Raw genomic sequence first — 25,144 nt, 5'->3', positions numbered from 1 at the left:
TCTGCTCTGAAAGGCAGTCTGTGCACGCTTTGCAGAGAGATTTTTCAACCTGTCAGGCTGTTCAGGTGCTGCTATCAGCAGAGTTAGGTTCAAGCCTGTGGACAATAATCTGTGTTTTCTTCATTACCTTTTGCAGATACCTGACGAATAGTCCTTAGATATTCTTTGGTTCTCAGCCCATGGGTTGAAAAACACAGAGCCACCAAATGTTCTGCAAATTAAATGTTTTCGCAAAATATTCTGATTGTAGATGTAACAATTTCTTAATTACCTGAGACATTGTGACAGGCTGTGGCTGACAAACATTAGCAACGTGTGTGGGGAGATTGCCGATTTCTGCACGAACATTAAAGCATGGGGGTTGATGAGATTTTGCTGTCACTGTCAAATGAGTAAAAGTTAATTTGGCTGTTTAGAACATATAATATGTTTTCCTATAAGTCATGTAAGAAGAGGAAGCTCACACAACGTGGAAGTACTTATCATTTTTATGGGAAGTATTCAAATTGTCAGATACTGCGGTTGGCTTATCCTCTGAGCTGCAATGTCTGCCTGGTGTACAGCACAGTTCAGTTTTGGTCAGTGCAGAACTAGCTGGCAGTAAAGATGTGAGAACCAGTAAAGACCAGGTAGGCTCTCTAACTTGATATGAAACCCTGTAATTTCTCTCTTCCACCCCCCCCCCCCCACCTGTTCTAAATTGTAATGAATGTGATTAAATATGCTCCATTTTCATTTCATAGCCAAATTCATAGCTCTAATCTGGAGTAAGCAAAGATGTGCTCCTAGGCAGAATACCCCACCATACTTCGACTTATGGACCGAGCAGTTTGTTTGTCTTTAGCAAGTGAATAGTAAACTTAGTAAGGATAGGATTATGCAAATTTAGCAGAACAAACACAGTTTCTTTTACATTTAACTACAGATGCATAGGAGGCTTCAGTACTCTTCAGCACAAAGTTGTTGCATTACTGACTAGTTTGTTTCTGTACTACTTAATTCAAAATTGTTTATGAGGATTACTATTTCACAGGAAGCTGTAAAGAAAACAGAAGAATGTGAGCAAGAAATTGACAAGTTGAAACAATTCTTAAAGAGCCACTTGGTTGAAATATCACATGAAGATCAACCACTGGCTGAGAAGACTCATTGTCCAGAGGTAAGTTTCGTTGTTTCTCTCTCATGTCTGTTACTTGTCCTGCCTAACACTAATAGTGACAACTCAGAGTACTGAGAAATGGCAGTGTGCTTCCCCTCCCCGCCACAGTCAAGCAGACAATTGAATGCCATAGTATGACTATGCATATGTAAGCTGACGTATACCAAGAGATATTACAATTAATATTGGTTTGCGAGTTGGGTTTATCTTTCAGAATATACTCCTTATTGACTTTGATGTGTCATTTGTACCTGTATCAACTTCTAAGGGAAAATTGGAGTGCTGTTTTCATGTCAGCTGACAGCTGTTTTGGTGAAACAATGTGCAGCACTGATAGCTTGCCTGTGCTCAGCATCCTGCTAACGTTGCTGAGGTAACAGCTTAGGATAGCGCATAAGGAGAGAACTGAGTCCATTCCTGATCACTGACCATGCAGTGGTACTTTTGGTAATTCTGGTTAGAGTTAGATTCTTTAGACTCCTTTCCTCATCCTCACTGTTACACTGTGTTTTCATGAAGTGATAAACATGTGTTGCTTTTCTCCCTGCAATTGGTTGTTTTCTGTAATGAATGAATTGATTATTTAATGCAAAAATTAGATGTGTTTTAAGGACAGCACTGCAGAAATCAGGAAATGACTAACTAAGTGTAATAACTATTTATAAAGTGCTTCTGAAGTGCTCAGCTTTTTGCAGTCAGTCACAATAAAGTTAATACACATGCATTGTACTTGCCTAATAACTATAATCACTCGGCAGGCTCCTAAGTACATAGCTGCTCTGTTTTCAGGTGTTTGGATGTCGGAGGCTTGATGCTAGTACTAAGCATGACTCATTTCCTGATTCTTACTTGTTTTTGTCTTTGAGTGTAGGACTTTCTGTTTAATAGCTCTTGTTTTAAAAGAAAACCCATTTCACAGTTGTAGCAGGTAATTAATAGAAGTGGGCAATGGAATTGCCCATCTTACTGAGGGGCTTCAGATGAAGTGATGTTAATACAGATTTGGTTTCTAAGGAGGTTTTTGGCTAGCTAAGTTTGCAAAGCAGCAACTGGTAAATGTATGCTGTAAAGTCTCCTCCTGCAATGAAACAAATAGAAGTACTGTTCTTATGGACATTTATAAAAATATGCCAAATTATCATGAATGGCTGTTTCTTGATTCCAATGACTTTTTCTTTCCTCTAGTTTTTGAATATTTTTCCTTGTGTTTTTGAGTGTACAAAAGGAAAAAAAAAACCGTCCTTGTCTGAGCAGAGTTACCAAGTGCTTTGAAAACTTGATGGAGTTCCTGCCTTCACCTTCCCTGTCATGCAGCCACACTAGCATTGTTAACAGAAGAAGCTGTAGTCCAGACAAAACCACCAGTCTTACTGCTTTCGTCTGTCACAGATTATTACTTGCATAGCATTATTCACACCATGACAGAGCATGCTGTTATTATTTCAAGCCTAGCATCAAAGCTTGTGCTGATGGACTGAGCCCAGCGTGCAATGGAATGTTTAGCCATGTTTCATTTTTCTCAGCGAGCAACAGTGCTTTGAAGAGCTTTAGCATTCAGTAATGAAGTGAGTAGGGCATTTTATTCCTTGCCCTGTCTTACTCTGTTATTTGTTGTGCTTTCTTTGCTCTCCTGGAGGCTGGGTGGTAAGGAAAGGCACTAGCAGAAAGCTGTAAGGGCAGAACACCAGCTAGAGCAGTAGTCATGGCCAGGGAGGAGACCAAGACAGATTTATTTCCCCCTTTGTTAGTGCAGAGTCACTTGGGTTATTGTTTAATCCCTGCAGAACATTTAATGATTTCCTTGTACTTTGCTGGGGGCCATTGTTCCCAATTCAAATACATGGGATAGTTTTGTCCATAGCCATGTCACTAAAACCCACCGAATGGTTTATTTTCCCTTCTTTCAGGCCAGCTTCAGCAAAGAAAACTCAGCCCTGAGCTACCCTTGTTGCTGTCTTTGCCCTCATCAAGGCTATCTCAAGTGTTTTGTGTCAGGTTTCCAGAGAAGGTAGTTGGAAGTAACATCACCTGCTCTGACACACAGAGTAATGTAACCCAGCTGCATTCCCTCTGTCCTGAAGGAAACTCGTATTCCCATGGCTATGCAGGACCTAGTTAGAATTAGTTTTCCAGCCTTTCACATTTCCTTCCAGAGTAGCAACTTCTGCATTACAGGCAACAAGAGCTGAACCAGTTGCTGCTGTTTTGCATGTATCGGGACCTCTCCGGCAGTGGCAATGGGGAACTGTCCCAATGCCCTGAAAAAGGAAAAGGAGCAAATAGCCCCAGTCCCAGTAAGATATATCGCTGGTATCATCTGTCGCATTACTGTTTGGTTATGTAAGAAAAATGGATGCTTACAGATGTTGTTGCCCCTTAGGGAGAAATGGAAGCTGTAAAAGAAGAAATCATAAAGCTGTGCCAAAGAAAGGAAGATATCCTTACTGGGATGAAGAATTCAATGTCTGAGCTTCACCAGCGCTTACAGCAAGAAGTGCCTGAATCAGGAGATGAACCCACAGCATCTGTACTAGCACAAAGTGACTTGATTGGGACTGATGTTTCTGGTCAGCAGGTAAGTGGAGTGTCACATTGTGATCACTTACCTGAGAGCCAAAGAGGGAAGATAAATAGCTCTTCTTCCTCCAGGAGGAGTGGCACCTGAGAGAGGAGCACCCCTGCAGCTGTGAATCAATGCTACTTCTCCTCCCCTTTGTGCTTCCAAATGGTCCCAGAAGGACTGAGTATGATGAATGTTTAGGAGAAGGCGGGAGAGAGGTGTGCCTCTGGCTGTTTTTTAGCATGAGCAGATCCAACATGAAGTTTGCATCACGCAATCAACAGCAAAATGCTCAATCTGTAGTTTTGTTGATAATCAGTTTTTCCGGGATTTTTGGTATATTGTTTTCATGGAGCAAAATAAAATGTATCCCAATTATAGCTGTGATGTTGAAATGTTACAGCATAGAGAAGAGTCCCAGTTTTCAGAGGTGTTTAGTACCTGCAGCTTTCAATTACTTTAATGTAGGGTGGCAGATGTTCAGTGCTTCTCTAAAAGTGGACCCCAAATGGTAACTTTCTTTTGGTTTAGAGGCAGTAAAAACATGTTCTTGTCATGAATAATTGGGCTGTCTCTGTGTGTATTTTTGTAGTTGAAAAAAAGAGGAATGTTATCTCTTCTGCCTTCTTTAGATGAAGAATCAGAAGACTGTTCTTTCCACAGCAAGGTAAGTTCAGTATATATCTCATATATACAGCAGTATATGGAAGATATAAGATTTTGCTACAGGACAAATATGAAAAATGTGAAAATCCAAATACTTCAGAACAAATTTAAATATCTGTTATCACTCCAGGATACTAAGAAATTGCACTCGAGCCAGTCTACCAAGATTACAATACCAGTATTACACAGCACCTCATTCCGTGATGTGGGATTGCTTATGTAGTAATACTCCCTTTATGGAAGTGTTAGTATGTTTAAGCTTAAGAAAAAAAGAGCATGATCAGACCATTTTGAATAAAGTTAAGATAGAGATTTCTGGGAGAATGGGAGAATCTGGGAGACACTGCTCCACAGGTTGCTTTAAATCTGGGGATTCTGAATGCCCAGGTGAACTGCAGACGGGCAAAGCTGGGAGTAAAGTTTCACGATAAAGTTAATTTATTTTGAAAAAGGAAAAAGAAAAATCCGTGAACCTTTCTGCACGCTTTCCTGCAGCCTAGGGACTAAACGAGATGTATTTGAATGAAATCAGGAATGTGCAGGAGTGCTGGTGAGCTTGTAGCCTAGTTACCCACTTGCACAGCAGTTCACAGACTGCCTAGGCTGGTAAGTGACCAGCTATTGTCATCTGCTTCTTCTGGGGAGGGACTGTGGCTTAACGAAGTTTTGAAGATTCTCTATTTCTCTGAAGTCCTTGCTAAGGATATTAGCCTTTTTGCTACTTCCTTGCAATAAGAATCAAAGGGAAATGTGACAAAGAGGCAATAGCGTATTGGAGGGGTTGCTTTAGGCTAGGCGAGGATGAAAACTCCATGACTAGACAGTGCAAAAACGTCCAAACAGCTTGAATAGAGGTGCTGTCCTACTACTCCGATCCAAGCACTTCAGTTTCAAGGTTTCTGATTCTGCAGTTTCATTCATGCAGTTTTCTTTAGATACAGGACTTTTCAGGGGACAGAACAGGAGAATCGTTTCCTGTCACTTTTTAATTTTTTTAAATAGCATGAAAAAATTAGGATACTCTGAGGTCTCTAGAAAAAACTATCAGTGTCATTCAGCTGCCATTCATCTTGCAGCAGAGCTATAGAGCAAGGGAAGAGGTGGGATTTGGGAAACATAATAAAGATAGGTAAACAAGGCAGAAGTAGAGCAAAGTGTTACTAAAGGTTTACAGTAACTTACATTGCCTGAAGGAATATCTGAGCTTCCTGTACACAAGCTAATGCTGAGCTGTTACTGCTTTCAAAGGGAAGTACAGCAACAGAGAAAGATGTGAGCTTTTGGCCTTCAGAAAGAGATGATGAAAGGCACAAGGAAGACAGTGCAACCTCCTGGTCTTCTGGTACCTTGTCGGATGGCATCATTCAGGTAATGCACTCAAGTTTATCTCCACGGGGTTGGGAACTCGTCTTTGTGGAAAAGATCTGCACAAGTCCTAGGTATTGCTGAAGTCTGCAAAGCAAGAGAACTAGAGAAACGCTGGACATGATGGCCTTATTCAGATCCTCCATCTTCCACATCACACTGGATTTTGCCATTTAAAATCTCTTTTCCTGTTGCACGTATTGGTTGGACTCGGTGACCTTAAAGGTCTTTTTCAACCTAAATAATTCTATGATTCTATATTAATTTCTTCTGCCCTGAAAAAAACCCAAAGATAGAAATGCATGTTTGGAAGCAGTAAAGCAGCCTCATCTCTGTAACCATTCAAGGTCAGGTTGGACAGGGCTCTGCGCAACGCAATCCAGTTGAAGATGTCCCCGCTCATTGCAGGGGGGTTGGCCTAGATGACCTTTAAAGGTCCCTTCCAACCCAACCTATTTTATGATTATAGGATTCTCATTTGTTTCACTAATTCCTAGAAAAGGCTGTAAAGCGTGCATTTTGTTGGGGGATGATTTGTTGGAGAGGTTCTCTTTGTACATGAGAAGATCAGCATCTAAGACACCCAACTGGCTACAATTTTGGAGGCATTCTGTTCTTCATGGTGTCTCAATAATGCTGTGATAGCTGCAATTGTTAGTTTCTGTATATCAAAGTTACAGGCATAAGAGAACTTCTCTCTGTAAATACTCTTAGGCCAGGACCACTATAGGTCAAGTGGCTGCTGCCCTTTGAGGCTTCTCTAGCACAACAAGGCAATAATGATACAAATATTTCCGCTGTTGCCTCTCTCTTTACAGGATGCTGATGAGACAATGCAGTCACACAGGAAGAGTGGTGAGGACACATTTGCTTTGCAGAGCACTGAAGGCCCTGGCACAGGTGATGGCAGTCAAGCTATGGTGAGTTTGAAGGCCTGAAGTAGGCTGAACAAGGTGACCTGAGCTTGTTGTGTAACCTCCCTAGTGGGCAGAGGCTCTGTTTCGTTACGGTTATGCTACAGGAGTTTGTTGCAGTATTTATGATACGGTAGGATACCTACAGGCCTTTGTGGGCCTCTTCATATTGCTGCTTTGGGTGATAATAAATACATCTTGACTCGCTCGTTGAAAATGCACTTTACTAGGGAACAAACACAAGTACTTTCAGGAAGTAAGATGCTGGCATTCATATAGGCATGAATGGAGGGGTTCAAGTGATGTAAATATACATTAACTGTGGGATTTTTAAGTGGCAGTTAAAGGAGAAATTAAGGAGATTGACACTCCTATATGTTGCTGCTTTGTGGAAGGTATGCACAGGCTAAGGGAGGAGTGGGCAGCAGCCTAGAGGTTATATACAAAAGAGCGTATGGAGACAGACACGAACGCTCCAGGAACACTGAGAGCAGCAGACTGGTGGCAGAGCAGCCTCAGTTCTCCCTGTGTTTAGAGCGTGGAAGATGACAGAATCCATCATTGCCAGGGGCGGGAGCAGGTCCCCAGGTCACTTTGTCTCCCATTCCCCCTGACTCCTTCCATTATGCTTAACCTTTAATTTATAGTTAAAAAACCACAGAAAACTATTAAAACCCAGCCAGCAGCACAATATATTCTGTATTGGTATTAAAGAAATACCCTCATGTGAGCATATTATATATGATGTCATTGTATGTGTGATTTCCCTGTGTTTTTTCTCTCTGCTACACTGGGATGCTGTTGGTCTCTGCGTGGGCAGGACATACCTAAGCTCCCTTTGCAGCCACAGGAGATGTCACTGCAGCACACAGACACAGCGAGCAGTTCAGCTGAGCTCACGCTACTTGTCTGTGTTAGGCTGAGCTGAACCCCTGGCTGCACTGAGTAATTCTCCATTGAGGATAACGGGATTTTAGACACCTGTGTTCAAAAGACAACCTCCAGCTGAATGTTTTGGGTTTCCAGGAGACTTAGAAGACAGCACGCGCCCTCCTAGCACCTTCGTGTGCCACCACTGTGTTTTGTCAGCCTCTAGCCTTCAGGGGCACCCACAGCCTGTGGGACCCAGTGATACAGAAGTTCAGTGGAGTGGTGTCTTGAGCTGGACACAGCGGCTTTGGGGTCTGTGGAGAGAGTGCTGTCAGTCTGTGAGTCAGGCTCCTTCTCTGCTCAAGCAGACAAGTTTTTTAAAGAAGGCCTCCTTTCTCAAACCATACCAGACAGCTTTTTTGCTTGCAACATCTTTTCCACTTTAGTGTTTTGCTACACTGTGACATTTCCATACCCTACACAACTCCCTGTAGCAGATGGGAGACATTTATTTTTATAAATGGTAAATCTATTTGTTTTCCCTAGACGTGTGCGCATGTGTAGAGATTTATGGGTCGATTATGTTCTGCATTTAGACCTTAACTGCAGGCTAAAATTAAATAATTCCTACTATCTTAGTGATTGCTAAACGACACCATTTCCTCCCTCTGGCGTGTTGTCCTTCCCATGCAAACACACCTGCTTCCAAATTCAGTTATAGCAGCCTAAACCACAATTTAGGTTTCCGAGAAACATTTGAATTACTGGATGAGGAAGAGAAGACAGGTTATAGTTGTAGGTGACTCCCTTCTGAGGGGAACAGAGGGTCCAATATGCCAGACCGACCCTCCTCTTAGGGAAGTCTGCTGCTTCCCTGGGGCCTGGGTTAAGGACATCACTAGGAAACTTCCTAGCCTGGTACAGCCCTGGGACTATTACCCATTATTGCTCTTCTCTGCGTGTGGCAATGAAGCTGCAACGCATAGTCCGAGGGCAATCAAAAGAGACTTCAAGACCTTGGGATGATTGGTAAGGGAATCTGGACCACAGGTAATTTTTTCCTCTATCCTTCCAGTTGTGAGCAGCAGCACTGGAAGAAAAAGAGGGACCTAGTCTATAAATACATGGCTGTGTGGCTGGTGTCACCACCACAATTTTGGGTTTTTTGATAATGGGATAGCCTACACGGCACCAGGCTTGTTGGCTGTCACATCCCACTCAGAAAAGAGGGGGGATTTGCAAATCCCTAGCAGCATGGATTAAGGTGAGACAAATCTCAAAGTCTGTATACAAACATTTATTAGATTAGTAACCAGGTCTTAACTAGGTCTGTGGTAATTGGTTAGGTATATAGCAAATTGTGGCAAGCAGTAAGGTATGCGTTGCATTGCTTAGCAACAGGTATACAACAAATTATGGCAAGCGGTACTTAATAACAGATATACAATGAATTATGACGAGTGGCACGGTATGTCTTGTGTTACTTTTTTGAAAGAAAAGAGAAAAGGAAAAGGAAAGAAACAAAGGGATACAGAAGAAGAGATCGAGAGAGATCGATAAAGAGATCACTGGTCCCGGTTCCAGCGTCGGTCCAGCTGACAGGGGTTGTTGCCGTAAGAGCGCTGTTCTGTGTGTCCCCAGGGAAGAATCTCTTCAGGGTCTCTTCAGGGAAAAATCTTCTCAGCAAAAATCCTCTCCAGGGAAAGTCTTCCCGTTTTTATGTTTGCCCACTTGTAGGGGCAGTTTTGTCTCAGGTTTCTCCCCCCGCCAGGTGACGCGTAGGATGATTTGGGTGGGAAGATGAGAGCTATAGTCATATATGTTTAGCATGATTTCAATAATCTTCATTAGCATATGCAGCGGTGTCAACTTTAATATGAATTTCGTGGATAATGAGGCAAAGATCACCACCGGGCATAGCATCTTTCCGAAGAAACAGCTCATCCTTCATCAGAGAAGAAACAGGGCTATTCTGTTTGTGTAAGGCTCATCCTCTGGGTGCCAGGAGTTTTTCTTCTCTCTCTCATGAATCACACAAGAGATAAGCAGGTGTTAGCCTTATCGGTTCCTTTAGCAGAAGGCCTGGTACTTGTGAGTGTTTGAGACATTCAAGCTGCTTTGTTTAGGGGAAATTACTAGTTGTTTCTTACATTGGCGTGGGATGAGATTCACCTTTCTCAAACGGGGAAGAGGGTCTTTGCTCTTGACCTAGTGGGGCTGATTGACAGAGCTTTAAACTAGGCTTAAACTAAACTTGGCAGACTTGCCCGTGACAAGCTGTGGGATGAAATGCTAAGGTGCACCTCCTAGAGGGTGCTAGCAAGGGCCCTCAGCCTGTTGCTGAGACATGCTATGTACACTGGCGCACACTTGAAGTCTCATGTAGATGAGCCAGGGAGTCCTGAAGTAATAGGAGTCAACAGGGAAACACCGTGGAAATACCTCAAAGGAATTAAGGGGCATTCCTCTAAGAAAGTGACATGGCCAACAACCCAGCTGGAGTGCCTTTACACCAGTGGACGCAGCATGGGTGACAAACAGGAGGATTTGGAAGCCACCATGCTACTAGAAAACTACAGCCTAGTTGCCATTACTGGAACTTGATGGGATGAATCTCATGACTGCAATGCAGCTACCAATGCTACAGGCTGTTCAGAAGGAACAGACAAGACAGGACAGGTAGGGGGGTTGCCCTCTACATAAAGAAATGGATATACTGTGAAAAGCTGTCTCTGAAGAATAGCCACATATGGTTCAGAATTAGAGACTGAGGCAACAAAGGGCACCTTGTGGTTGGTGTCTATACAGGCTGCGCAATAGCAGAGCCTATTGACAAAGGCTGCTTAATCCAGCTACAGAAGGCAATGCGCTTGCAGGCTCTCGTCCTGTTGGGGAACTTCAACCATTCTGACATCTGCTGGAAAAGTAGCGTGCGAGCTGTAGGCAATCCAGGGGACTCCCGGAGTGCATAGAGGATAACTTCTTAAGAAAGTAGTAGACAGTCCCCCGAGAGGAGATGCATTACTGGACCTGTTGGTCACCAATGCAAGTGAGCTAATTGGTGGTATCAAGATCGGAGGTAGCGTGGGCTGCAGAGATCACACACTGGTGGAGTTTGCAGTCCTGAAGGATATGGGTCAGGCAAAGAGTAAAGTCAGGACCCTGAATTTTAGGAAAGCAAACCTCCAGCTCTTCCAGGAGTTAGTCAGTAGGACCCCCTGCCTTATTAAAAACCTTATTGTGGCCTTTCGATGCTTAAATGGGGGTTTATAAGAAAGATAGGGACAGACTTCTTAGCAGGGCCTATTGTGATAGGGCAAGGGGTAGTGGTTTTAAACTAAATGAGGGCAGATTTAAACTGGATATAAGGAAAGAATTTTTTACTCTGAGGGTAGTGAAACACTGGCACAGGTTGCCCAGAGAGGTGGTAGGTGCCCCGTCCCTGGAAACATTCAAGGTCAGTTTGGACGGGGCTCTGAGCAACCTGATCTAATGAAAGATGTCCCTGCTCCTTTAAGGGTCCCTTCCAACCCAAGCCATTCTATGATTCTACTGTATCTTAGTTGTCATACTGTAACTGTCATCCTGGTGACGCCTCCATGGTCTCGGCACACAAACACATGATGGGTGCATGAATGCCTGCACAAACGATACTGGTTTGTTTTATTCAACTCATTTGACTATATATCTGAGTTTCTATTTCTGTAGAGGAAGGGGATAAAGTTTACTGCAGTAACAATGTCTGGCTGGGGAGTGGCAGGGCATGCCGTAAGTGTGAACTAAATGCTTACATACGCATACGTGTGTGACGGAAGGTTGTCATGCACAGTATTATACATGCGTAATGTGTTGTTATTTAACCGAATGAACTAAAACAGAACTAGAGCTAGAAATTTCGGGTGGAACTTGAGGTAAACTGGTACTTTTTTATTTCTTCAGTCATGTATACCTCAGTAGACATATTTAGACTGTTCTGGGATCTGTATACTCAGATTTACTTTCTGTGTTTAATGACACTGTCCCAAACTATCTTAGAGATAAATAAGAACAGTAATGATTAAAGTAAGACATTGGTAGCTGAAACAATGCATTTTCACTCTGATTTTCTGCCAGATCTCATTTTAACACAGAGCTTGTGCACTACCACTGACCATCTTGGTTGCCTGAATGTATGCTCTAGAGCTGTGGGAGTGTACAGGTAGTTTTGTTCTTGTGATGTTGTGCTTGGTTTACTTACTAAGTACCAGTGTTTGCATGTCTTGGAGGTATATACCTATCTTGTACAGCCTTCCAAACAACTGCTGATATCTCCAAGCACTTTAGACTTTTCCTTATTACGGAAGTGTGCAATATTGCTTCTTAAAGGAGAGCAAATAAGTAGAAAGAATTGCACAAGACATACTTAAAAATACACCATTCTTTTCTGTGTGACCTAGAGCCCAAATAAAGCATATTTGACTATTGGAACCGAACATGCAAGTAGCTTATAAGCATTGCCCAAGAGCTTGCTTTGCAGCTTTAAACTGCGTTGCTTTTACATCTAACTCCCACAGAAAAACAACTCTCCTCAGGGGAGAACTGGTTAATGGTGAGTCATCCCACTTCCTGTGCGCTCAGGTATACCTGTACAAATGCAAATCGCTGCTGGAAACCTGTTACACTAGATCCGGGATCACCTGTCTGCTGAGTTTCTCTTTCTTTTTTCTCTTTTCCTTTTTTTTTTTTTTTTTTTTTCTTTCTCCTTTTTAATCTGGGAACACGGTGGCAAAGTTTTTTCGGAGCTCTGTGAGTGTGAAAGTTAAACATTTCCCACTGGTAAGGGGAGGGGAAAGAAAGAAAAAACCAGATAGATAACTGTGTTTCTTTCATGTGTTTTGCTTCAGAGTGACACGCTGCCTCCTGAAGTGGTGGATGGTGGCAGGCCTGAGCCAGAAACGATCCTCCAGGTGTGCCAGGCCCAGGTTGCTGAGCTGGAACAATGCCTAGACAAAACTAAAGTGTCCTTGGGGTCAGACCCCCAGACCCCCAAAATGCAGCAGATGGTGGAACAGCAGCTGGCTGATTACGAGGTAAGACAGAGTGGTCAGTGTGCTGCTGCCATCCAGACAAGTCACCCTTCCCTGGGGGGTGTGTCTGCAGAAAAGCTGTGTTTACTGCTTCTCTCCCCACTTATTGTGCAGAAAACAGGTAACCGCTTGGCTTCAGTTTCAGGTGCAGCTTTTCAAGGGCTTAGTTAAAATACCTATTTTTAGAATTGGAATCTTTATCCATCTGGGGGATTTAGGTAGAACTCTTGAGTATTTTTAAAGCTTTGTTTTTCTTTGGATTATTTTCAGAAACGTGGCTCAATACAGTTTGAATCCTCTATGAAAAGGCAATTCTTTGTTGGTCTCATCATGATAAATCGGCTAGAAAAAAAGGAATATTTTTTTTCTTTTTACATTTTCACTATCTATTTTTGTCGGAGTGATTTAAAAGACTGGTATAAGATAGCTTCCAAATTAGTAAATTCTTCTTTTGCACTTTTTGCAAAAAGCTGCCAGCATAGGTAGAAAGACAGGGCCTTTTTCCCTGCCCTCTGTGAGTAGTGGCGGTATTTCGACCTTCTGCCGTACTTCTAGGGCAGCCTCTTGCCCCGGATGGCAGGAGAAGGAGAGGAGTGGGTGGTACCCATTGGTGAAAACGAGTGGAGGAAAACAGGACTGGCGTGGTGGGCTGGGGTCGGTGGGAGTCCTGGCATGCAGCTTTTTTTCTCTGGTGTGCAGATTAGAAGAAAATGTGCTGGCATGCCACTTTTGAAGTTCCCTGTGGTGCCAGTCTGGTGTACCTGTTTGCTTCAAGCACTGAGTCTACCTAAAGGAACAAAGTTCACTCACCATAAAAGAGCCAATACCAAAATGTCCCCGTTTTAAATTAGTAGGAAATATTTCCAGCTGTTTTGTTGTTGTTGGGTGGGATTTTTTTAATAGGAACTGAAATGCACGCCAAGAAGTGCCTCTGGGTTTAGGCTGTGATTCAGCCAAGTGCTAGGGTGCTGAACTGTGGAAATTAGGATTCTGAATGCACCTAAGTAGCTGGCTGTGGCTGGATCCCATTCAGGGTTTGTGTCAGCATAGGCTTCAACAGGGCAGTTCCAACTAGTAAAAACAAGCAGGCTTCAGGCAACTGTAAGTGCTGCTGAATTCCTGTTGGCTTTTAACAGTTTGTCTCAATGTTAAGATGTAAACTTGGCAGGGGGGTGGGAGGGAGGTTAGAAGAACCTCCCTTTACTCTAGTAAAGATCTACACATAAAAATACACATAGCACTAAGCAGAAGCAGTCTCTAGATATGGACATATGATGTAAAGCAGTTAATGTATTGCAGTTGAGCCATGGTACCTGACTCCGGATCACCTTAAAAACATGAGTTTAAAGTAACGCAGAGATGCACTTTGATTCACAGCAGCTTGAATGAAAAAACAGACCCCAACAGTTTACAATGGCCTGGCTGATACATGGTAACATTACTATGTTTTGGTAATTCAACATCATTCCTCCCAAAGCGTGATGCAAGCAATCTGTGCGCTGCCGCCTCCTCCCCCGTTGGGGTGTGTTGCCTTCTTGGTTGCATCCAAATGGAGTCTGTCATTTCTGCTCTCCTTTTTTATTACTCCATATCTGAGTTAATATAACTTCCTGCAGAGGCTGTTGTTTGAAACAGATTTATTTAATTGTTCAGAATAAAAAGAGATTATATTGGAGAAAATGTAGGGCATTTGCAGCTATTTCCCTTTTTGTCTGTGTGTTTCTGTTCTTTTCAGACAAGGGAAGTGTGAGCATTGACTTCAGAATGTTAACAGGAAAGGAGTGTTGTACTTCTAAGAATGAATAATTGACTGCTGTCCCTTTTAGGTGAAGTTATCAGAGATTGAACAAAATGTCCTTTCTTTATGGAAAGATTGTGGAGGTAGTGCACAGTACCAACAAGAGACAGAGGCGCTTTCCTTGAAGCTGAAGGAAGTGAAGTGCGATTTAGAAAAACTCCAGGCAATGCTTCAAGACAGATACAGTGAAGAGCAGGTAAAGCACATGAATGCTATGCAGAGCAAGAGTCACAGTGCTTTAACGTGCTGTAGTTGCAGAGCAGTTACAGCTCACCATGTGAAGCAAGGAAGCGAAAAAAGTCAATCAGAAATGTCAGGTTTGCTATTATTCTACTTCACAGTGCTGCATAATTACTTGTAGTTTGCAGCAAGTGGTGGGTTTTTAATAAGTCCCTGAACAACATCTTTTCTGCTTTAAGTGCTCAGTGACAGAGGTCAAGCGGTAACTTTCTATTTGACGAATGCATAAATGGCAAGGGCAGTGACTCTGACAGCTCTCCCGTGCCACAGCTGCACAGTCTTTGCTGAGTTTCCCAATGGGTGAGACAGTAACTCCCAGTTTGAGAGCTAATTCCCACTCTGTTGTGCAAGGGGCAGAGAAGCACACCTGATGTGTTTGTGTAAAAGCAGCCACAGTCTCTCTGGTGCTGGAGGAGCACAGTCTGAAAGGGAGCTTGCATGGCCCAGGAGAAAATTAACACTGGTAGAGCCTCCTGCTAAAATATCTCTGTGAGCACAGACAGATAGAAAATCCAGGTGCATAAGCAAACTTATAATCATAAATTGCACATCCCTATAATTTGGTCAGACAATAAGAATGGAAGGTTAGTATAAATTAATCTGCTAACAGGAAAAGCAAAACAAGCCTTGTAACTGTCAGGGAGAGAAATGTGAGGGCTTCAGCAGCAGGTTAGAATGGATCAAACTTTCAGTAAATGGAACTTGACAGAAATCTTTGCAAGAACAGCAATTGTGTTTATGCACTGCTGATTCTATGTGTGGTAAGTCCGAGAGAGCTCCGCTTTCGCCATTTCCCCACACTGCACCTGCAGGTTCTGCCCTCTTGTCACGTCTGGAAGCCTTTCCACAATGGGTCTCTCTTTTTACAGATTCACAACAGGGAAAAAATTGACCCAGAGCCCCTTGAGATCCTACACTCAGATGGCTCCAGCATGCCTCAGCTTGCCCTTGCTGAACAGCCGCTCATTTGGCACAACGGTTTCCAGCACCCACAGGTAATTCTCCTACCATCCGGGAGCCAGGCTGCTACACATTCCCTGTGGGTGTGGGAGACAGCTGTGTTTATTACCTGCTGCAGTTTCCACTGTGGGATCAAGTCTGTGAGGGGTAGGTTTCGGCCACCTCTCTTCTCTAGGATTAGGGGAGTTTGGCAGGATGGAGAAAGGGCTCACTCCTAAAATCCTGTGTCCGAAAGGTTTGGAATACTACGAAGCTGGGTGGTACCCTGACACTTGCCTTGTATCATAATGATTCGGATGGCAGCACCTATCCCTCCAATCTCCTATCTTTGAAGCATTGTTGTATTATGAAATCTGAATCTATATATTGACATTGCTTTTGAAAATAAATTTGAAGGTAAAGCTTTGTGAACGTTTTCCCATGGGCTAACTCACAATGACTTTAAGGTTGTTAACACAATAAAAATATCCTGTGATGTTCTGTGCTCTGTAAACTACTTCTGTTTTGCTATCTCAAAATTAGCTTTTGCTCTTTTCAGGCTATTAGAAAAGAGTTGGAGAAATTGATTGATCCTGCTAAAATTGCTCACTTTTTGCTCAATACTCTCCTTTTAACTAATGGAACTTGACCTCATATTTGAGCAAATCCCCATTTTCCCATGCCTTTTTCTCTGTATAAGGATGACAGTCAATAGCCTTTAAATTTCCACATATGCATGAGTTGTTTCTCACTAATTGTTTTTGCTTTTCAAACTTTAGCTCAGGCAGAAATACATTCCATAAAAATACACATTTTCAGAAAACTGTTTGGTAAACTCATGTTTGCACATAAACTGCATCTCATGGTGGCAGTTGTATTCTTACTTTCTTTGCTAAATGAATTAATGTAAAATGTGATTGGAAAAGCACGTTCATTATTTCAGATTAATACAGTGCACACAACTGATTTTACTGTTCACTCTGTTCTCTGTGCACAGGATCTGAAAGCAAAAGCAGCTGAGCAGAAAAGCCTCATTGACTTCATTGAGTCATGCGTGGAAAAAATGCAGCCACAGTTTGAGGACAGCGTGACTCAGAAATTAGAATCAAGGTACAAAATAACAAAATCAATTACCAAATTCAGTGATGTAAAACTGCCTAAATCTGCTGAAACCTTGCAGTGACACCACAGGTTCTGTGCAGGGATGTCTGCCTTTAGAAGAAAAATTGCAGAAGCTGGGAGATTTCTGCCATCAACAGTCTAGAGAAATGGAGTCCTGTTTATGAGACAGCCTCTTTGATAGTGGCCTGACTCCAGTTTTTAAGAGTCAGTCTTGATACCAGGCAGGACTGACACCTGCTATAAACTAAAGCAGGCCCATCCAGAGGGAAGCTGGGTATCTCTGTTCGCAGCCTTTACTGTACAAATGCACGGAGGCACCTAGCTAGGTTTAAAGGCAGCATCTTTGAAAAGAGGATATTGGGATCGTGCACCTTCCAGCATGGAACCAAGACATACTGCAGGACTATGCTCCCCATATTGTCATTTCAGAGGTGGAAGTTGCCAGCAGGCGCCTTTCACAGGAACGGAAAAGCCCAAAGAAATGTATCCAAGCTTGGATTAAAGATCATCCATACACTTGGTTTCACTCTAGTTTTGAGGCAATAGAAACTAATCTTATACAAGAAGTCTTACAAATCTAATTTTGCTTATTCTGCTTCAGTATTTGCCATTGTAACAATGTTTTCTCAATACAGCAATGGGGAATCTGATCCAAAGAGCAAGCAGGCTGATCCCACCTTAACTCCAAAGGACCAAACGGGTAATAAATGGCAATATTTACAAGAAGAGCTGTCATCAAAGATGAAGTCTCCTCTCTGCCAGCTTGTGGAACCTCAGGTCTGTTTAAGTTCAGAAAAACACTTTTTCTGCAGGCAGTTGGTTGTGGTAAATATAGCAATTAGTGTATCTTCCTGCATCGTATCATGTCTCTTCATCAGATAACTGAAGTCTGTGCAGGCGCTCTCCAGAGGAAATTTTTTCTGCATCCTGTTTTCATGATTGTCTTTTAATTTTACTTTGAAGTAAATAATGTGTCTGAAGTAGTGGCTACTAAGAACACTGTGAGAGCACATAGGTAGCACATAGGTATCCTTGTAGCTAACATTCAGACCAGATGTTATCTGCTTAATTCTTTCAAGAGAACTAAGTTAGTTAGCCAACAAGCTCCCAGCTGATTTTCATGGATGTGATGTGAGTCTCAATTCTTGCAATTTTCAATTCTTGAGATTCTTGAAAAAACATTTTCATCAAAACAAATCTCTGGCTTAAATTTTGTTCTGCCATTCACCATTGCGTTCTCTCTTTTCTCGCATATCAAAAACAGAGTTTGGACCGCAACAAGACCACGCTATGTATTTATTCTGAACAGACTGCAGAATTTTACTGCTTGGACAAAACTATAATTTCTGTTATTAGTGGTTTTGTTCACGTTCAATTAGAATGACTAGATTCCCTGTTCTCTGAAATTAATGTGTTACATGGAACAATATTGGTCATGTAAAGAGATCCCAGAATCACAGACTGATAGGGGTTGGAAGGGACCTCTGGAGATCATCTAGTCCAAATCCCCCTGCCAGAGCATGTTCACCTAGAGCAGGACGAATGTCAGCTCTTCTTTTTCAGGCAGGACTTACACTGCAGTGGGCAGCCGGGCTGCCTTAACACAAACTACAACTTGTGGCCCTTAAAGCTGGGAATCAGAGGCTCCTTTTCAGTCAATCTCCCATCAGGGCATAGCCTACCCAATGAATTTTTGCCAGTAAAAGGGGAACCCTGCTATCCAGGTCCTTTACATTAATATCTTGAAACTTTCATTTTAATGCTTTTTGATAGGAATGTTATCTGGTTGCTCGTAGCCCTGGCTTCATTTGAGCTGTTCGCCTAATTTGAATGTTCTTTTTCCAAATGTTAGATTACAACAAAGATGAACATGCTGCCCCGAGGCACATTTGCTAGTGCAGGAACCCCAACTGTGGAAGAACTGAAAACTTTCACTGTTCAGCTGGGAGACCTAAGCCAAGAAGCAAATGTGGTTCATGCACAGGTAAAAATGGCATGTCCTAGCATTGCAAAAAAATACCAGGGATTCTAGACACAAGTCACTGTTTGGCTGCTAGGAAACATAGCCAATAATCATATTGTTGCAAATGGCATTCGCTAGAGTGTAGCTTTGCGTCAGGTATGGACGGTAATGTAGAAATCACCTTAGGATTTTGAGAGGAAACATTTCAAGTTTCAGCTACGATACTTCTGCTACCTGAATCCAAAGATTTGCTAGTGTGGATAAAACTTCTCAAACTGCATAAAGCAAGGAGCCTGTGAATGATTTCAGTAAATCTGCAGTATTGGAGCTGACAAGACAAATTGTATTGTGCCCATTCCTGAGATTAAAGACTTTTAAGACCACAGCCACTCCCAATACATAAAAGGTCATTTTCTCAGCTTTGGCCCTGACAGCTCTGAATATTATACACATATAAATGTCTCATGGAGTCTGTCCCTCAGTATTGCATTAATTCGATTTAGTTATTAGCTGACTGAACCTCTAACCTTATACAAGTGAATAGATCTTAGCCATGCCTTGGGTGAAAGTATTGAAAACTTCTGACTTGCCTTTATCCAGGATAATGTGGCAGAGGAAGTCTCTTCCAATTTGGACAGAAAATTGTTTGAGCTGCTTCTGGCAATCAGCCGATGTTTGAATAACATGGAGGAGATGTTAAACACCTCAGTCCTCTCCACCGAAGAGGCAGCTGTGCAGCAAGCTCTTTTTGAGGTAACTGTCCTAAAGCATCCAGGGAAGGAGAAACCCCAGCGGATTTCTGTTACAACAGAATACATATGGCCTGATAGTTCCTCTCTGTTTTGCTGATATTATTCAGGAATAACTCCACCAAACTATCTGGTGTTGCACAGATTTGGGCCTATAGCTTTTAACAAAAATTATCAGTTTGAGTCCTGCTGCCTTTTACAGGCAAGAGTCCTTGGATAGAGACCATTTTCACTCATGTTATCTTTCTTTCAACCCTTTAGACTCTTTCTGTCGAGCTGCAAAAACTTCACGCTGATCTAAGTGATAGAAAGGATGATCTTCTGAAGTCTATTAGCTGCGCTGGTGGGAGCACAGATGTGTTCTGCGAGTGCTTTAACAACTTGCAGGCGCGGCTGGAACAAACTCAAGCTGCCACTGCCTCAAGGAGCAGCTCAGTGAAAGCTGGGCTGGATCATAATAGCAATTATCAGGTACTCCACTGCCAAATGCACATCTTGTTTCATAGCATCTGTTAGACTTGTCAGTGTGAATGCATTTAGGTTGCAGATGAGCAGTCTATAATGGGCTTTCTTTTTTTTTTTTTTTTTTTTTTTTGATACTAAACAAACTAGTCTTGGCCTCTGAAGAAGTAAATTAATTTTGCTGTTTACAGTGCTGTTTGTAATGCTGACTACCTTAGAGGCCTTGATCACAGTAGGAAATTAGCGCGTAAAAAGGATGGAAGTAACCTGGGATCCCATGCATGTGGAGCTACAGGCTAAAGCAAGGTTCTGTGTGTAGAGATTAGGCCAAGGAGGGTTTCATATATTCTTTCTGCTGCTGTATGGACACACTCCCTTTTGTTGCCATTTTTGGGCTACTTTTAGCTATGTTTTGGAGGTTGATTTGACCCTTTGTATTTACTGTTCCTTTAAACTTTGTGCCACAGTAGCAGAAGCCATAGTTTTGTGAATTTGCATTTTTTTGTTCTTTCTCAGAAAAGCAGATAATGAGAAACTTTTCTATAGATTCTTGCGATGGGCTAAATCTACTAGCTATTGCTGGAAAATATTCAGATCAGGTATTTAGGCTGAAGTAAGGAAAGAAAAGCCTGGTCTTTGAAATACAGTTTCCAATGTCCAGCAAAACGCCAGTATGCTCATCATCTGCAAGTCTTCCTAGCTCTTCACTGCTGAATAATAAAACAGTTCCTTTGAAGAACACTGGGATGCTGTCTCCAAATAGTAGCAGGACTAGTCTTGCAATGTTTATTTATGCAGAATCCATGGAGCTCCATCAGTCACCAGTAATGGGCTCATTTTCTCGTTTTCAGAAGAGAAGAATTTGTTTCTCTATGAGTTTCACAAATTTTTACGGTCATAGAGGATTTGTGTGACAGAGTGATCTGCTTTCTTACACTACACAGACTACCGAATTTCCCTCTCTAAATTACTGCATTAGGCCCATAATGCACATACTTTATTTTGGTTTTTTAAAGAGGGAAAAAAGTGCTTTTGTCACAAGAGGTAACCATTTTGTTTGCTGTGTACTTTTGTCTCGTCATTACTATATTCATGATATGTAATATACTTGTGATGTTTGATTCTTCTGCAGAATGAAACCAGGCGGCTCTATGATCAGTTAACTGAGAAAAAAGCTGCTCTGCAACAATGCTTGAATGCAATACGTGGACGTAATATTTCTGAACAGCTTCAGGTAATTTCATTCAGTCTATTAAGTTTCATATTTTCTAAAGTTTGAGGTTTTAAGAATGGGAGGAGAGAGTTCAGTATTTGCTGCTGGTTTTTTTTTTTTTTTTTTTTTTTTTTCTTCTACACCCCAATCCATAGTGAGACCTAATTCCAGTCCTTTCAGTAGTTGGAGTGGAGAAACCAGTCTCTCCACAACCTCTCAGAGCAATTACGCTATAGCAGGGAAGAAAAAGAGCTATGCAAAGTACAGCATTTCACACATTGTGCCTTTTTATATGTAAAACTAGCTTTACTTTGTGGGAATAGAACTCCCGCATTTAAGTCTAGTTATTCAGCATTTATGAGCACTTTATCATATGGCATTTGACCAGTTAAGCTATTTTCTTCGGCCTTGATAGGGAATAGCAGAGAATTAAAAATTAATAGACTGCATATCCATCCCAGAATGGTCATCAGCCATCTATCTGCTTGTTGGTGAAGCAAAGAGGGTGTCCTGAAACATTTTTTTTTTATTACAGGCTCATAACCTTGTTTACAGGCATAACTTTCTGGCCAGGCTGAAAGATATGTTCAGAACTGTTGAATCCCCTAGCAGGGACTGCTGCCTTAGATATATTCTGTCAAGTTAACCACTCTTGGAAAAGGAATGCTAGAAGTACATAACTTCCCCTCCTTCAGAGAGAACCTGTCTCAATACATCCCTGACTGAGTGTTTCTAATTCACAAGAAAAAATGGTATTTTCTGAGTCCATGATGCCTTTTAATGGCTGTTCTTGAATTAGTAAACTGAAATGCGTGTTGAATGTTGGACTGAGACACCAGACCTGAATTCCATTCCTGGCTGTGTTGTGTGAACCCAGTAAGCTGTGTCATGAACAGTCTTGTCTATTTAGTTTATAAGCTCATTGGATCTCAGGGTCTCATTGTGAACTTATGCAGTACTGGCACAGCAGAGATCCAGCCTCTGGATCTGCTGCAGTACTAGCGATAATAGGAAATGTGATGGAACAGGACTCTACCTAATAGCTTATTTTGTCCTTGATTCAGAAAACTGATGCCTGTGCTTTGGAGCTGCAAAACTTTGAAAACCAAGTAGCAAAACTGAGAGGCCATGGGGAAAGATTTCAGTTACCTATCACCTTAATCCAGGAAGCTTATAAATTAGAGGTAAGAGCACAGTACAGGTTCCACTTACTCAGCAAGGTTTGATTTTTCTAAGCAAGGTATTTTTAGCATCAAAAGGCTGATGGTTATTTTGTATTCTGGGAATGTTTGTGTGGGTTTGTAGGATTCATTTCTGTCCTTCGTGAATCACTAAACTGTGTTTACATTGTAGGATGTGTTGGATGACATGTGGGGGATTCTGAAAGCAAAGTATGCAGAGCTGCACTCGCCTTTCGTCAGTGAGAGCCAGTATGAAGACTTACTTCATGGATTTGCAGAGCTGGTAGCTATTGGACAAGAGAAAATTGCACAAGACCCAAAGCAGCTAACAAAAAGCAGAGCAGCTCTACTGTCTCACCTGGAAAATCACAAGGTATAAGATGCTATTGCAGGACCGCTCAGATCAGCATAGCAGGAGCGCTATTTTCTGTGACTGGTTTCTCTCCAGTGTTATGGAGAGGAATAACTAGCTAATAGCGTAGGGGAAGGTTTGGAGTATGTGCAGAAAACAAAGCAAAGGTTTTCAGTAGACCAAAATAGGACCCACTAGAATATGAAAGAGAGGTTGTTATAACAACTGCAGGTTTGGTGACAAATTAAGATCAGGATTTCAGTTTTGTCAGTCTAATAATACTTTGGCTTACCTCAGAACATATTGATATGTGAGAAAAACACATGTCCTTCTAGTACTGAGGTTCCTGAAGTTGATGACTAGTAACTGGGAGTTGAGCCTTTGCTGTCAGCATTCTGTGCCATCATGATCTGATGGAGGAAGCTTACCCATAACAGTTCCTTTTCTGAAGAGAGGATAGTTTAGGTCTTTCCCTTGGCAGCCCAGTGTGCTTTTTACCCAGCTGGTACGTGCTTGATGAGAGACGGCTGAGAATGCACCTGCATCCTCACTGTCCTGCCGCTTGGCAAGAAGCCCTGGCCAATGCTAGTCACTCAAAGGTGTCTCTGTCATGTCAATGCCTTGATTTAACTGCTCCACATAGCTCAAACTCCCTTAAGAATTGTTTCATGATGCCAAGCACTGCAAGCCACTACTCCAGAGTCATAGGAATTGTGTTTGTCACTCGCAAATTGCCCTTAGCAAAGCAAAATATTAGGACTTCATTTACAAAGGGAAACAAATAATCTATCTGCAGTCCAAATATACATACATTGATTTACAAAAGCAAAAGAAAACTGCAAAAGCCGTTTTTCCTACCCTAGTTATCAAGACTTATTAAAGATGTTCACATAGATTATGCCTGGGGTATGGTCCTGAAGTGAAATTCTTGTACTAGTTATTAGTTCTTAGTGAAGATGATCTTGGTTGAAGAGTGTGATCTTAAACCCTCAAAGCTTTTTGGTGGGGGAAAGTGTTCTGTTGAGATTCTGATGTTTCCCAAGAGCTCAGCTGAGCCATAACTAAATCAAACTGTTACCCAGTTATCCCAAAGGATTACGGTGCCCTGCCTACTACTTAGGCCTTAGAACTGCTAATACCCTTGATGCTTGGAGTCACCTCCCATCCAGGTAAAACAAACTGGATAGTGGCAGTCAGGTGATAACTACCTCATGCTAAACTATGAATTTATTTATAGTTAAACACTTCCTTCCGTCATCTTCCTGCAACGTGTTTGTATTTCGTATGAACTGAAGGTATAAATGTAGATCTTTTTCTTTAGAAATGTATAAATGAAAATAGTGTATGCGTCTCATCTGTGCCAGAGGAGATTTAGACTGGACATTAGGAAGTGCTTCTTTACTGAGAGGGTGGTCAAACACTGGAACAGGCTGCCTAGAGAAGTGGTTGATGCCCCAAGCCTGTCAGCATTTAAGAGGCATTTGGATAATGCCCTTAATAACATGCTTTAACTTTTGGGGTTTTTTTTCAGGACTTTTTCCACAACCTCATGACCCGTATGGCTTTCATGCAAGCGTTTTCCAAGAAGGTGACTCCCTCCATCTTACAAAAGAGAGAGGAATTCTGGAGAGTGCTGGTGAATGAAGTCAAGTTGCTGGAGCAGAAGGCCTGCCAGTATGGTATACACTTAGAGAGCCTGTTAAAGGTAATGAGTCAAAAGAAACCCAGAGTAAAAGCTGGAGGGAAGAAGAGTTGCATCTAGGGGAACCCTTTCTGCACCAGTGATTCTTTGGCTGGTAGTTGTCCTTTCCTGTTTCCATTGGACAGCAACAGTCTATTACTTGTTCTGTGTGTGTCAGTAAGCTGCCTTTTTTCCTTGAAAACCTCTGAAAGCGGACATTTCAACCCATTACTCTGACATGGGGGGGACTTTATGACTTCTTGCAGTAATTTTTGAGTGCCTGGTCTGACAGGAGAGCCATTTAAGGCACAAAAATACCAGCACCACTTTAAAATAAAACCTAAAAATTGATCTTGAAACACCCCTAGAGAGTAAAAAATTAAGTATACTACTTTAAAATAAGAAACCTTGAAGATATTGGAGAATGAATTAATAAATTCTTCTCTGCTGCAGTCACGTCTCACTTTCATATTTCCATACTATTCACCTATTTTTGTGTTCTATTTCATTAAAATTAGAGCTGCTGGTGCTAGAATAAGCATTAAGCCCTCAGTATGGTGCAGCAAAAAGGCAGATAGGTTGTGCTACGTTAATGATGGAATGTATTTTTTAGGAATGGATGGAATTTGATGATGAATGCCTAGTTTTCAATAAGGAGTTGGAGGCACTTGCCTCTACGTTGCCTTCTGTGAATTTGGTTGAAGAAACAGAAGAAAGATTGGTGGAAAGGATTGCAATTCTACAGGTATTTGTGTGTCTGTGTCTCTGACTGGTTTTCTTCATGGATCTGTATAGCTTTATGTCCTTGTCTGCGTGTAGATGCAAGCTGAAAACTTAACTTCAA

General features: G+C 42.0%; 1 protein-coding gene across 7 annotated transcripts in view; it reads left to right on the top strand.

The window, feature by feature from the left end:
• SYNE2 (spectrin repeat containing nuclear envelope protein 2) overlaps positions 1 to 25,144 on the top strand; it is a 195,512-nt gene that overhangs the window by 108,145 nt on the left and 62,223 nt on the right. For 6 of the 7 annotated variants that reach the window (XM_054198076.1, XM_054198074.1, XM_054198077.1 and 3 more), the window contains exons 63-80: positions 1,034 to 1,159; positions 3,540 to 3,734; positions 4,312 to 4,386; positions 5,634 to 5,753; positions 6,569 to 6,670; positions 12,418 to 12,603; positions 14,427 to 14,594; positions 15,508 to 15,633; positions 16,575 to 16,687; positions 17,335 to 17,476; positions 18,552 to 18,683; positions 19,263 to 19,415; positions 19,673 to 19,882; positions 21,006 to 21,107; positions 22,151 to 22,270; positions 22,440 to 22,640; positions 24,151 to 24,324; positions 24,914 to 25,045. In XM_054198076.1, the coding sequence (XP_054054051.1) occupies positions 1,034 to 1,159; positions 3,540 to 3,734; positions 4,312 to 4,386; positions 5,634 to 5,753; positions 6,569 to 6,670; positions 12,418 to 12,603; positions 14,427 to 14,594; positions 15,508 to 15,633; positions 16,575 to 16,687; positions 17,335 to 17,476; positions 18,552 to 18,683; positions 19,263 to 19,415; positions 19,673 to 19,882; positions 21,006 to 21,107; positions 22,151 to 22,270; positions 22,440 to 22,640; positions 24,151 to 24,324; positions 24,914 to 25,045 (2,577 nt within the window). The remainder of the gene's footprint in view (positions 1 to 1,033; positions 1,160 to 3,539; positions 3,735 to 4,311; positions 4,387 to 5,633; positions 5,754 to 6,568; positions 6,671 to 12,417; positions 12,604 to 14,426; positions 14,595 to 15,507; positions 15,634 to 16,574; positions 16,688 to 17,334; positions 17,477 to 18,551; positions 18,684 to 19,262; positions 19,416 to 19,672; positions 19,883 to 21,005; positions 21,108 to 22,150; positions 22,271 to 22,439; positions 22,641 to 24,150; positions 24,325 to 24,913; positions 25,046 to 25,144) is intronic. The other variant, XM_054198078.1, reaches the window with a different exon arrangement.

This window comes from Rissa tridactyla, chromosome 4 (genome assembly GCF_028500815.1).
Source record: "Rissa tridactyla isolate bRisTri1 chromosome 4, bRisTri1.patW.cur.20221130, whole genome shotgun sequence".
Taxonomy (NCBI): domain Eukaryota; kingdom Metazoa; phylum Chordata; class Aves; order Charadriiformes; family Laridae; genus Rissa; species Rissa tridactyla.
This window is presented reverse-complemented; position numbering and strand designations above follow the sequence as displayed.